The sequence below is a fragment of the Acanthopagrus latus genome, chromosome 19 (assembly GCF_904848185.1).
Source record: "Acanthopagrus latus isolate v.2019 chromosome 19, fAcaLat1.1, whole genome shotgun sequence".
Taxonomy (NCBI): Eukaryota; Metazoa; Chordata; class Actinopteri; order Spariformes; family Sparidae; genus Acanthopagrus; species Acanthopagrus latus.
The window spans coordinates 19,857,055-19,870,721 of NC_051057.1; the positions used below are offsets into that span (position 1 = coordinate 19,857,055).

The window sequence follows — 13,667 nt, forward strand, 5'->3', positions numbered from 1 at the left end:
GTTTGTCTGGAGTTTGACATTTGGAAAGGGCTACAGCAGGCAATGGAATATGAAAGACGGAGAACCGGGGCGCTGGAGGCGAGGTTTTTTTTTTAGATGAACAGAGAGCAGCTGTGGCAGCAAGGTCCCCTTGAACTTTCGCATAAAATATCACAAGTACACACCTGCATGAAACCATTTCTGTATGTCAGCAGGTGCAAGAAAACACTCTTCAAGTCAATGTAGTGATGTTTTCTTGATTTAGATTTGGCCACTTTAGATGCAGTCACCAATTTGGCATTCGTAACTTGCTACTACATTTTACCTCAAAACGTCAAAATGCATCATATCAATTCCACCATTTTAGCATATTCTACCCAAAATCCAAACAAGAGAAATCAGCTACAAGAAGAGATATTTGCCTTTTCATTATATCAACTAATGCAGTAAGACAGCCCCTGCAAACAGAGATCCCTGCTCTGCTGCTCTCAGCAGGGTGTCCGCGTCACGCGAGCTAACCTAGCCCCAACACATCCATGTTGTTGACCTGCGACCAAATCCCTCCGGTGGCCTGCAGGTAAACTCCTAGACTACCCATGGCGGATTAAAGTGTTGCATAATCCCTGGCCAGATTTGGTCACCGCTGCATATACCTGGCGCGACGTGCTGTGAGCGGACCTTTAATCTGCAACTACAGGCTTTATGTCTGCACGGTACAGCCACAGCACACAGGCGACTGGTACTCTCAGTCAAATACATGGGTTGTGGCAAACGCAACGTGGCTTCTCTATTCAAATATAATAACAGTTCCTACCTCCAGCACCAGCCACAGTTGATCCCCACATTTCACGTCCTTCTTGTAGTACATCCCGAAGAATTTGACGACATTGGCGTGGTCAGAAAGAGCCTTGAGGATGTTGTACTCCGCTTCGATCTCCTCATCGATATCCTGAAAGGGAAGGACACACAAATCGTTTACCAACCATGTTTCTCTATTTTGTTTAAAAGATACAAAAAAAAGGACAAGAGAGGCAACAGATCTAATGCTGACGATAGTAGATTTGTAGATAAAAGAAAGTGCTTTAAGTTTATTTCTTGGTGAGAGTTATTCTGGAGGAATAAACACCAAAAGTCACAATAGATTCTGACTCCGGCACAACTGTTCAAAGACAAGGTTGCTTTAAAGGTTTATTCCTGTTAAATTTAATCCAGTCCTCTTGTTGGAAACATTTGGAATTATGTATATACACAACTCAACAAATATAACAAAGGACTAGACATTTTAAGACATTTTCATGCAGAATTCTCACGTATTATATCTTTAAAAATGAGTCATTTACATGTAAAATTTGACTGCTTGTAAAACGACGAGATTACGTTGCCTTTGTTCGTCTCTTTGATCCAGCTAACAGTGTAACAGAGGATTGAGACCCAAGAAAAAGAATAAACACTTCTGTTGCTGTTTATGAAGCCTTCATCACAAACTCTGGATTCTTAATGTGGGTGAAAAGGGCAAATCCAGGACATTTTAATTACAGCAATTATTGGCTACACTTAAACTGCATGTTGCCGCCCTGCAGTGTGATTAATGCCAACAAGACAGGCAGAATTTACATGTAAATCCAGCTGGTGCATATTTAATTTCACAGGCATACAAACCTATTTTCACCACAGAAACAAATCATTCAGTGTTTAATGTCTTTTTTTTCAACATATTGAGTGAAATACTGTTGAACAATTTCTTGATTTACTTAAACTGAAGTCGGAAAATGGTAAAAAAAAAAAAAAAAACTGTTAGTCAAATCCCAAGATGCTGTCTTCAGATGTCTTGGCCATTAACATCAATGTCAGTGTGTAAGAGAAAAGCAATTTTGTGAGAAAAAAATATGGTTTTGAGTCTCTCTCATGACCCTTGAGACCTATCTTGCGACCCCTTCGTTGGGCTCTGACCCCATGTAGAGAACCACCGCCCCACAACATATTCAACAGCTGCTGCAAAAAAACAAAATCTTGGGGGACTTGTCAATGTAGTTGTACCAGCCCACACATGAAATAATCAACCCGGTGATTAAAATGATGGTGATAATGATGGTCCTCACAGACTAGTGGTCTGTGGATAATCATTTCTCAATAACAAGAAACAGCAACAAATTCAGCAAAGACTAATGAGACTTTTATTAGCACGAAGGCTGGATTTAATAGATGAAAATGGCTTCTCATTAGAGCTGCTAAATAAGCCATACAGTTCAGTGTACCTTCAAAACAGACAACAGAAGAGGTGTTATCATTTTGCAGGAAACAAGGACACTATGATATGAGATTAAGGATGATTCTTTTATGTAACTGTGCTTCAAAGACAGTGATCTTTGCACATGTAAGTTGTAAGAGAGCAACAGTAATGTTCTGTACTTGGTAAATCTTGTCACAGTAGAAAAATCATCTCTTCTTTGTAGGATGCATCAGTCCCACGCTGCAGGAGAGACATCATGTATCTCTCTGTAGCTCTGTGTCAAAATGTTCTTGCTTTAGGCCAAATCTGCTTCACACATGTGATTTTCCTCAATGTTTAAAATGCTGCGCAAGCAAAGGAGCCTCTGAAAATGGTGAGTGCTGCCATGATACATCCCACAGATGAGGAGCAATTCATCAGAAGCAATTTGCTGGAATAATTTGCTGATGGTTGTAGACAGAAACCATCAGCAACGTCCTAAACGTCCTGTGCAGAGAATAAAGTGGGGCATTGTAGAGTTTATCTTTATCTTTCAGATCTTCCAGAGATCTGTCAACATACTTTCCAGGACTTTTTGCATCTTTCCTACCTATTAAACTCCTCTGTATGAAAGGGTTGCATCCTATCTTGAAGGTGTTACTGCTGTAATGTTGCAGGAACGTTGAGCTTTATAGGTCAGACCTTTTAATTGTTTGGCAAAGTGTGTTTCAAAGTTGAGTAAACATGATAAGAGTTTGATATGAAAGTCTAAAATGTAATGTAACACATACTGTGATTAGAAAAGACAGTCAGCACAGTTGTGGTTTTGCTTAGGCACCACAACAACTTGGTCAAGTTGAGGAGAAAATACCTTAGATTAAAATAACGTTGAGACACGTAACTTCCGTAAGTACATAGTACATTAACTTACTTACGTAACATTACCTAAAAACAAATCAACCTTAATGCTTGGTCATATTCAAGATGCAATCCCTACTCTCTGAAGGGAATGTCTAATCCAACGGACCCGACCACCCAAAACTTTTTTTCCCATGCTTTAGAAAAAAAGGCTTTAAAGTGCCCTCCTGGATGCCCCCCCAAGCAAGATAAAACATGATAAAGGGCCGTCTCTTAAAAATAAATGTGGATTTTCTTCGCCCCTGCCCCTCAAGCATCCTGTGTCCGCCGCTGACTAGAGGTCGCTTCAGGAGGTGAGCCCAGAGGGGTAACAACAGCATCAGGCTGCAGTATTTGACACATTGGGAGTGCTGATTTTATCACATCAGGGTGGTGAACCGTAGCCCAAGTCAATGCAAATAAAAAGCATAATTCTCACAGGAGTTATAGGAGGAGGAAACATATGAACCAATTTCATATGTTCTGAAAATCACACAGCCATACCACTAAAAACACACGACACATGACAGTAAATGAAGACTCTTTGGGTTTTGGACTATTTGTTGGACAAAAGAATCTGAAGACTTTGCTTTGTGCTCTGGGAAATGAGCTGTGATGAGCATGAACACACTTTGTGTGGCATTTTATACACATCAAAGATAACGAATAATCGTGACAGTAATAGGCAGATTAACTGGAAATCAAGCCTTTCAAATTACACATTTGAAAGTTAAGGTTTTATACGAGATGACAAAGAGGATAATTGGTAGAAATTTGCTGCATAAACAACTTGAAGCAAAGTGAACTACAAGCACGACGGATGCGAAGGGAAATAATCTGTATGGGTGTCCAACATACAGATGCTATAAATGCGGTCAAAAGTCACAAACATGTGCCTCCACTAAACGCACAATAAGCTTATAGTTGCCTTAAGATGCACATCCTACACCACGTGTATGGCAGGGAACAAAGACATTATCCAACTTTAACCTACGCTGTCAGCAGTACAAGTAGTATAACATGAGATCTGTGCCGAAATTAAGTGAGCAGCATTCATCAACTTTTGTATCAAATCATGTAAACGGAAACTTACATGGATGGGATCCAGTATCTTCACAGCTGCTTTACTTCCATCGATCTTGTTGAGCACCTTGTAGACTTTTCCGTACGTCCCTTTCCCGATTGTCTCGATGATTTCCCATGTGTCGGTGGGATCTGGAAAGTTGTCAAAGACAATCGATTTCCCTGATTGTGGAAACATCTTCAGGAGAGATCTCCTGTGAAAGAGGAGAACATTGGTCCCGTTAGAGAAGAAGAAAAGTGGCAGCTGAGGGAGAACAATACAAACGGCAGTAAGAACGGCAGGCTTAGAGATGATGTGCTTATACTGATATTAATCCAGTCGAGAACTCAGTAAACATATTAGTCCAGAGCTCAGCTGAAGGAGTCTTAAAGCCCAGTGCACAAGTGCGCACTAGAAAATAGAAAACAATGCTGATAAAACAAACAAAGGAAGTGGTTTTACCTGCCAAGTAATAGTTTCACTATACAGAAGTGTAACCAGATGAGTGGCTTGTCTCGTTTTCATGCTGGTTTGTTTGGGATTTAAACTGGAAGCACATCAAGAGTTTAACAAGAGGATAATCCAGTGGTAGCTGGGCAGCTGGGGGTTAACGTCGGGCGTTTGGGGCTTTAACACTTTAGTAACACTCTTCTATAGTAAAAGCAAACATGTAAATACAAACATAGTAGTAAATAGCTCTAGTTGTTATAAGGTAAAGCTGTAAAACACCTTGTTTTAAACTGTGCAGCCTTGTAGCTGTATTAGTTGGATCTTTGTTCGTGGAAACAGACATTAGAAGTGTAATAAATGTCATGTCGCACTGTATTCTTACACAAGACAGAAAAGACGACCAACTCACAGCAACATCTCTATTTGAAAAGACTCGTTCGTGCCACAGAAGACTGGGAACGCAGTTATTTCTGGGATTCTGATGTTACTTCCAGTCATATTGCATCTAACACGATTTAGCTACATGCTTGATGCAGATAAATGATAATACGGGATTACACTGTTACAATGCTGGATTACTGACTCACAGTGTTGTATTTTTAGGAGGTTTAAAAAGCACAACAAACACTGATATGCAAATATTCATGTGGGAACTGATATTAATGTGGACCCTTCATGCAGGAGCTGTTAAAAATGAATCTAAATAACCGTGGCGTCTGGTAATCAGTGGCATTTCTGAATTAAAAAGCCTTGAGAAACTTGTGTTCTGTGAAAACTTTTTAAAACCAGTAACCTCTAGAAGTAAGCTGCAGAACTGAGGTGTTTTGCTTCACCTCTTGATTTGTTTCTTGTCTCTGAACCCTCAGAGAGGTGTGTGTGAGAGTTTTCAGAGTTTTCAAAGTAAACAGCAGATGTCTGCAAATGTAATTTGTTTTTCTCTCCAAAACCACAATGAAGTGATTCCTCTACATTCATGGACCACAAGAGTAAGAACATTTCCATCACCACTACATGAAATGGTAAATTGAATAACCCGAATAACAAAACAACGCAAGTGTATTAGCCCTTTAATCATGATCCAGTAACCAAATATAACCAATTTTAGTGCTGCAACCACTTACAGTGCTAGAACCACAACTAGCAAATGTGACCAACAGAGATTAGCATGCAACAAATAACAAGAACAAACCCCCATCGAGGAAACACTGCAATGCAACACTACTACAAAGAAAACAAGGCTGTATCTCGTGTGCAGAGGAAAAGTTACTCAGCTAACCAAATGATCATGTAAAGGGAAACAATGCTGAATCCTGCACAACCACCTCTCAGCACACTTTTCATAAACCCTCACGATTTGCATTGGAAACAGAATCCACAAAAGCTGAAACCACAATAAAAGCATAATAAGATGTAACTTACATTGTTCTCTAAATAAGACTTGGGACATTTTCAAAAGAAGTAATTAATCCATTTCTCTGCAAAAGGTGAGCGGTGGTAGGCCGGCCTGGCCCGGCTGTGAGTGTGAACCACACAGCAGGAGGAGCTAACGAGAGCTAATCTCACTAGCAATTCCTTCGCTGCCATTGGAAACCGTCTCTAAGTGGTAGAAGATACGGCAGGATTAGCAGGAATTAGGCACCGTTGCACCGTGAGCCTTTCCCTATATAGATGCCCATTCATACACAAGCTGGTTAGAGGCGCTAAGCACACAGTGCCACTGAGGGCCACTCCTCTTTTTATAACCAGTGGTCACTTTATTTATGTTTGCAGCAGATTAGTCCCAAGTGTGCCATCTTACAGACTCTCCCCAGCAGTTATCTTATCTTTAATTATGATTATTATGACGATTTAAATCAGTTTGTCTGAGAATAAATCAGTCCAGAGTGAGATGAAGCTGTACGGACAGTGTTTTTGCGGAGATATTATCAGTCATCGCGTATGCAGAGCAATTAGACTCCCATACATGCGTCCTCATGTAGGTAATTGCACCTGTGTTAGCCTAATGTACAGCGTCTAAGTAACCTGCAGACGTCCTCAATAATACATCGCTGCCTCTATATGTGACAACATGCTGTGACACACGAGACAGAAGAGCGAAACCAAAGGACACACACTGGACACCTCCAGTGTGTGTGTGTGTGTTGTGTGTTTGTGTATGTGTCTGTTTGCATGGGGTTACCTAACCCTGTGTGCCCCGGGGGCCCTGGCTAGCTGTCACTCTTAGTTAGCTGTCTAGGGATGTGGCATTAACCACAGTCTATGTACAAGTGCACACGTATAACCGAGTGTGTGTTGACTGTGCAAACAGACGCAGTACTGTGGTATGAAAAGAAAAGAATACAGATTTTATAATGTCCAAAAAAAAAAAGGCTCAGAAGGTTTAAAACTAAAGACAAATTACAGTCAAAAGGTCTTCATTGGAAATCTACTCTTTGATGTGAGGGCAAAGGTTCGGACACTCGAGGCACTTAGAGGAAACACAAGATCCATTTGGCTAAAGTGGACACCGGCATGGACTAATCTGTGACGCTGATGAGTGGGTTAAAGTTTCGGCTTAACCTTGGCACGAGAGGACTGCTTGTCTACAAGCCATGATAATCTGGCTCGCTGGAAAAGACCGGAGTCAATAAGTGCAATACTTTCACTGAGGAGCGCGCGCAAGTTCTGCTAAACAACGCTGAGATGCAAACGGTTTAAAGATCCTCGAGCGACATCATGTAGAAGAATCCTATGTTGTTAATTTCTGGTAACATCATAAACTATGACTTCTTTCAAATAAAAAATAAAAACTCCATATCTTATGTGAAGGATCTCTACTACTGCTCAGCAAACACACAGCACCATAACCTCGTCACACACTCACAGTAACCGTGCTGCTCTTTACAGATTGTTTAACAAATCGTTGCGATGATTAACTGACATTTAAATATCCATATTTACTGACCTTTGATTGATGAAGATGAAGATGTTGAGAGGGAACAAAGCCGCCAGGAGCACATAAATGGGAAGGGATGAAGCATGGATTAAGACACATACAAACATGCAAAGAAACACATAATGAATGTATATACAGGTATACACACACACACACACACACACACACACACACACACACACACAGCATCAACATAAAATTGTGCTCAGCCACTCCCAGATCTTGCAAATGAGAATTCAAATGAGGCAGCCATAGTTACTGTTTAACCAAAGAAGCTGCTGCCCACACATGTTTAGCTCGGTCAAGCAAAAATGTTTTAGCATCAGAAGAATATTTAGTTGAATAAAAATCATACTTACTGTCTTACAATGTGAATTTACATGCTTGAGTATCAGCTGTAGATGATAGCATTAGCAACCAGGAACAGGGTGTAGTTCCTGTGAGCCCCAACCTCCTCTGCTCATCAAGAATAAGGAAGACAATACTGCATAGCATACATAAAGTTATTAGGCTTGTAGCAATTAGTTTAAGTAATTAGCTTTTAGCGTGAGGGCGTCCGGTAGCAAGTAGCCGATGAGTCTGATAGTGTCATAAATTAGCCTGGAGAAGACAAGCTAACAACAGGCGAGAGCGTGGACGGCAGCGAGGAGCGAGTCAGGTGTAACAGGCCATGACTGCACTGGAGTGCTCTCAGCATCGTTTAGCGGTGTCCCATTACACAGGCACGGGCTGGGGAAAGAGCCGCTGTGGGACCGAGCCAGAGGTGGACCGAGAGTTCAGGTCAGAGACCGATGATACCTGCAGCTCGGTTCGGATGAATTCAGCTGGTTAAACATCAAGAAATCCTAGTTCTTTTTGAGGTATTTGTAGGATTCCTGCAACTAAACATGGTGGATCAATAATATCTGATCACTGGATCAAATTTCCTTCGCTTTGGATAAAAAAAAGACCTTCCAAGACCTTTGCCTTGGAGGGGGATCCAGGCCTATATATTCAACTGGATGTGCCCTGCTGAGCTTATTTAGCTTCCCAACTAGCCACATTTCCCTTAGCTTTTTACCCAACCTAGCTCTCTTTAAAACCACAATTTCTAATTTTTGACAGCAACTGTTAGCAGCAAGCAACATGCCCTCAAACCATCAGCATTATTTTCAGCACTTCTTTAGTTAGCTAACACACAAGCTGTTAGCAAACTGAACCACTATCTCCAGACCTGTTTATCTACACAAGAGCTATTGGCAATCTTAATGCTCTCAATCCATTAGCGTTGTTTCTGCTTGCTAACCCACAAGCCCTTAACAACCTAAGGCTCTTAAACCATTAGCAATATTGCCACACTTGCTTCTTACTGCTCGCCTACATGTTTGGCTGTACAAGAGCTTTCAGAAAACTAAACACTCACCAAGTATTTGTATTATTTCCACACCTGTTTAGCTTGATAACACACAAGTTGTTAGCAAGCTAAAACACTAGCATTATTTCCACACCTGTTTAGCCTGCTTACACCTGAGATATGAGCACATTTGACCGCTATTTTTATACCTGTTTAGAAACACAATGGCAAGCTGAAAACTTACAAAACCATTAGCATTATTTTTTCCACTCCTGTTAAGCTAGCTACCACGGGTGACTTTAGCAAACTTGTTTAGCTACACATGAGCTGCTAGCGAGCACTAGCTTAACCCCCGAGCATCATTTCCACACCTGTTCAGCTTGCTAACACACCAGCTGGTAGCTCCAGACTTGATAGTTTGATAAATGAGAATTTCATCAGCTTCATTAAATACTTACCTTGATGTAAGTCATCAGTTAGTCAGTGAAACAAGTCATTGACAGCATGTTGGATATATTCTTTGTTTATGTTAAAGATAAAACATCACAATGCAAATTAAACTTCTAAACTTTGCCCACTTACATCCATTAACGGCGTCTTCATGTGGTGGGAAAGTGAGATTTCATGCAGCTATGACTCTCTCAGCAAATTATTGATCGTGCTCAAACTGTCAGAATAATTGCTCAAGCAGTGAAGCTTTTAATTTATCATAGAGACTAACAGATGGCATCGTGATTGTTTCCCCCTGAACACTCGGAGGCATTTCTGCACCGCAGGGAGGCATAAAAAAGAAATTCTCACCAAACAGTCTTGTTATTTAACAAATCAGCATAAAACTATTAGATCTGTGTATTCGCCTAATTGTTGTTGCTCCAACTTTTATCAATGTTTTGAATTGGAAAAATGAAGTCGTAACAAGGCATTTACATCCTTGTGCTTGTTATCCTTTAGAATAATAAGTGAAAAGTAATTTTTGGGTTTCAAGAAAGCAACAATCTCAAGTCCAGTCGGTCAGTCAATTACAGTGACCTCTCCGGTCCTTGTCATTCCTGTGCAATGTAACATGACCCCAATTTGCAAGAAAGCTTGTAATAGCAGGTCGAACTCCCATGGAGACCTCACAGTGGCTGAAATATTGATGGCATTCATGCTCAGAATGACACATATTTGGCTTCTGTTGCTCCTAACCACAGTGCTTTTTTGGCTTTCACCCCTGACTGGAGGGCTAACAGACAATTATTTTAGTGTAGTTGTACTTTTTTCAGGAGTTAGGTGCAGAAACCAACTGCTATCTCAAACAATACTCATCTTAACAAGACAATAAATCTGATAGATGGCGTCTGACTTGTTTTTAATTTTCACCGGAAAAGAAGACGAGGAAGATTTGAGAGAGGGTTAAGAATCAAACGGCTGATGATGAGAGGATCTAATTTTTCATTTTTATACGAAGAACTACAAAAGGTCCAGGGAACTTTCCGCGCCGTAAAACCTCATCAATCCGTCCGCTTTGGGGACGATAATAAATCTGGTGGCGAGTGATGTCTCAGTCCTCATCTCCAGCTCTTACTGATGACCCCCTCGCTCTCCGTCCAGGAGGGACCCTGCGTGATGGACATGCCCGACTTAACAGCGGACCCCTTCAGCACATCCTCCAGGCTTTGGATGCTGCAGCAGCAAAGGGGAGCCTCATTTCCTGCTCCGCTGATTTACAAATGGCTCCTGAAAGCTGAACCAAGACGGAGGACGGAGACGCACTGATGGTCATAATGGCCGTATGATTAGAGCGGGCAGAGGTCCAGCTCAGTGTGCAGACTGGACGCAGCTCCCGGTCTCTGCCTCCGTTGTTTGAGAACATATCAGTACAAATGATGGAAGAAATCTATAAAACTAAATGATGATAAACTTAATTATGGCTTTTAGTCCTTTTTTGACATATTTCATGGTAGCTGGTCGGTGAAAGTTCACTTTACTGACTTTATTTTGCTCAGATTTCAGATTTGTTAGTCAGATTTTCAAACACTGTAGCTTCTGTTTAGCTTCCTTTCATGCTATTTCCCCATTTCTTCTGTTGCAAGTGTTTTTCACTGTTGGTCCACCACTTTTGTATTCCAACGGGGAATATTCATGGTTCTCAGAGGATTCATTTTTAAGACTTTGATGATCTCCTGACCATCAGCTTAACATTTGTGTTTTTAATTGAAATTACAGCTTCTGAAACGATTGCCATTAACATGTGGTACAGATATTCCTGATGCCCAGAGGATGAACCCTGATGATTATGGTTATCCTCTGGTTGTCCTCATCATTATCATTATTATTATTATTCATTATTAATATAATGTCCCCCTTGACTTTATCTCCAGCGTGACCAGCAACTTGAAATTCAAAGTATTGCGTAAAATGACTCGACAGCTTTTGGTTAACAAACTGACGTTGCCCTGAATTGTTATCGTCAGATTGTGATACCTCGCTGGACCTTTTCAAGCGCCATCAAATTAACTGCTGAAAAAAGTTAACATTAGGTTGTGAGCATGCTAGCATACTGATGCTAGCATTTAGCTCAAAGGATTCCAACTAGGACAGCCAGACTCTTGTTGGTAAAATACTCCAGAGAGAGATCAAATTAATTTCTTCCTGCATAGATTGTAGAAAAGATAAAACACCCATTGCCCTTATGACTGGCAAAATGGCAAATGGTATTGTGATGACGCCAGGGTGCTACTCCAACACAAGAGAAGTCAGGAAATGTCCAGTGGGACTGTTTGCTTAAACGTCGCCGACGTTGGCTGATGATGTGTGAGGGTCTCGAAGGGTTTTCCCATTTTATAGTAGGAGGACTCAACCACCAACCCCTTGTAAATCTACAACAGGGCACCTTAAAATGAGATGCAGGTGTACAAATTGGCATGTGAATGTCGCCACTCTGATCATTGCTCTGCAAAAATCATGGAAACAGAAACAGTTTCATAAAAGTTTGATCTCCGGGTTGCGCAGCGTCTTATCACCGTCTTTCCAGAAGTTTGCCACACCGTCTTTGCCGCGTACTGTATGAGACACTGGATGAGAACCCCACGTGCGACACACACACAGCCAAATAATGTGTGACGCATTACATAAGCAGTTAATAGGCTTAATTTCCTGACAGGTAACCTACATACTGCTCCGCTGCACTCCCAGCTTCTCACCCACCGATCAGCCGCGAGTCTCAGCGCCGCGAGAGAATCATCCTCTCTGAGTGACACCGTGCCCGAGAGATATCTCATCTTACGAAACACATAATATGGCCGCGTGATTGAATAATCCTTCCTCATGTACTTTATGGAACATCATGTCCTTCTACTGTAGTTTGATTTTGGCTCAGTCTTCTCAGTTAAAGCACCTTCCTGAGAGTGTCAGAAACTGAATTTTCAGGAAATTAAGCTCATTTTTAAAGGAATAATTTGAGACAGAGGAAATTAGATTTGCTAAACTTTCAACAAACATACAAATAAAAGCTTTTGTTGCCTCAAACAGACATAAAACACACGCTCCTACAATCTGACCGGGAAGCACAAAAGCCGATTTTCCATCGCTCTTTTTCAAACAGATCCACCGCAGCACTTCTTTATCCATTAACGACTTGTGTAATCAACGCATTCCAAAGCCACCTGAAGACATTAAACACAACAAACGAAAGCCAGAGACTTAAATATTAGCGTTGTAGAATATTTAAGGGACAAAAACAGTCTTACCTGAAATTAAAGTAGCCGCTTTCACACATGTTTTTCAGACCTACTCTGCTGACAGGTAATGTGGGGAATGTGTTGGGCTTCGGAGCCGTGTTAGGGGTTGAGAACAATTATGTTGTTGAAAAACTAAGTGGCACTGAAATGACAAGCAAGACACTTAGCTTTGTCTCTTGTAGCCCACTCACTGAACTCTGGCTGTCCTGTTATTATGCGTTGTGTCATAAATGTGTCAGGAAAGTGATTTTTCTTGGCTTTAGACAGAAAAGATGAACATTCTGCAGGAAAAAAAAGGAAAAAAAAACAAACCGGGCTTACGTAACCGTGTTACACAAGGCAGAGCTATTTGCTTTTTTCTTTTTAATCAATACCTGTAAATTCACATTCTCACACACTGGAGAACACACAGCAGGTTTGCTTTATAAAAAAAAAAGGCGATGAGTATTTACATTGACCTCTTACGTACTGCAGATCTGCTGCAGTAGCGACGACACGCTGGTGGTGAAGGGCGAGCAGCAGTTCATGAGGGTTGATTGATAAGGACATTGATTAACATGGACACTCCCTCATTGTGTGTGTGCACGTGTGGGAATCGATATCAGGCTTGTATCGCTCCTGACATCAACACCCAGCCGACCGGGGGCCCTGCGCCGTCCTGCGCCGCCATTACAAGGTTAATTCCAGCCTGAATGACTTCACTGGGGTTGGATCTGTGTTTCATTTCCCCTCCATCTCATCCTCCAGGGTTTGATTCTGAGGCACGCATGTTAATATATGTATTCAAATTCACCCTAAAATGTTGGAATTGTATGTTTCTGCAAACCACTGATGCTTTAAATTTGTGTGTGTCACATGTATCTCATCAGCAGAGTTACTACAGTTTTGCAGTTTATTGCCAACATTTGCTCTGCCAGTCGTGTTGCTGACCTATATGGGCTGAATGTTGTTGACTTAAACACCTTCCTTTGTGCACTCCTGCTAAAAAACAATCCATACAAACAGTAAAATAGCGTGCCCTTTGTCCCCCCCCTGTGCTAATTGCACGGTCATACTCCAAAGCGCAGCTTTAAATAATG

At 41.3% G+C, this 13,667-nt stretch overlaps 1 protein-coding gene across 5 annotated transcripts in view; it reads right to left on the reverse strand.

The window, feature by feature from the left end:
• myo3a (myosin IIIA) overlaps nucleotides 1-12,689 on the reverse strand; it is a 61,198-nt gene extending 48,509 nt beyond the window's left edge. Inside the window, exons 1-4 of one of the 5 annotated variants that reach the window (XM_037079730.1) lie at nucleotides 9,449-10,259; nucleotides 7,914-8,017; nucleotides 4,179-4,362; nucleotides 794-928 (exon numbers count right to left, since the gene is read on the reverse strand). In XM_037079730.1, the coding sequence (XP_036935625.1) occupies nucleotides 794-928; nucleotides 4,179-4,362; nucleotides 7,914-7,915 (321 nt within the window). In that variant the 5' untranslated portion in view covers nucleotides 7,916-8,017; nucleotides 9,449-10,259. The other 4 variants (XM_037079732.1, XM_037079729.1, XM_037079731.1 and 1 more) reach the window with 4 other exon arrangements.
• Nucleotides 12,690-13,667: the final 978 nt, after the last annotated feature.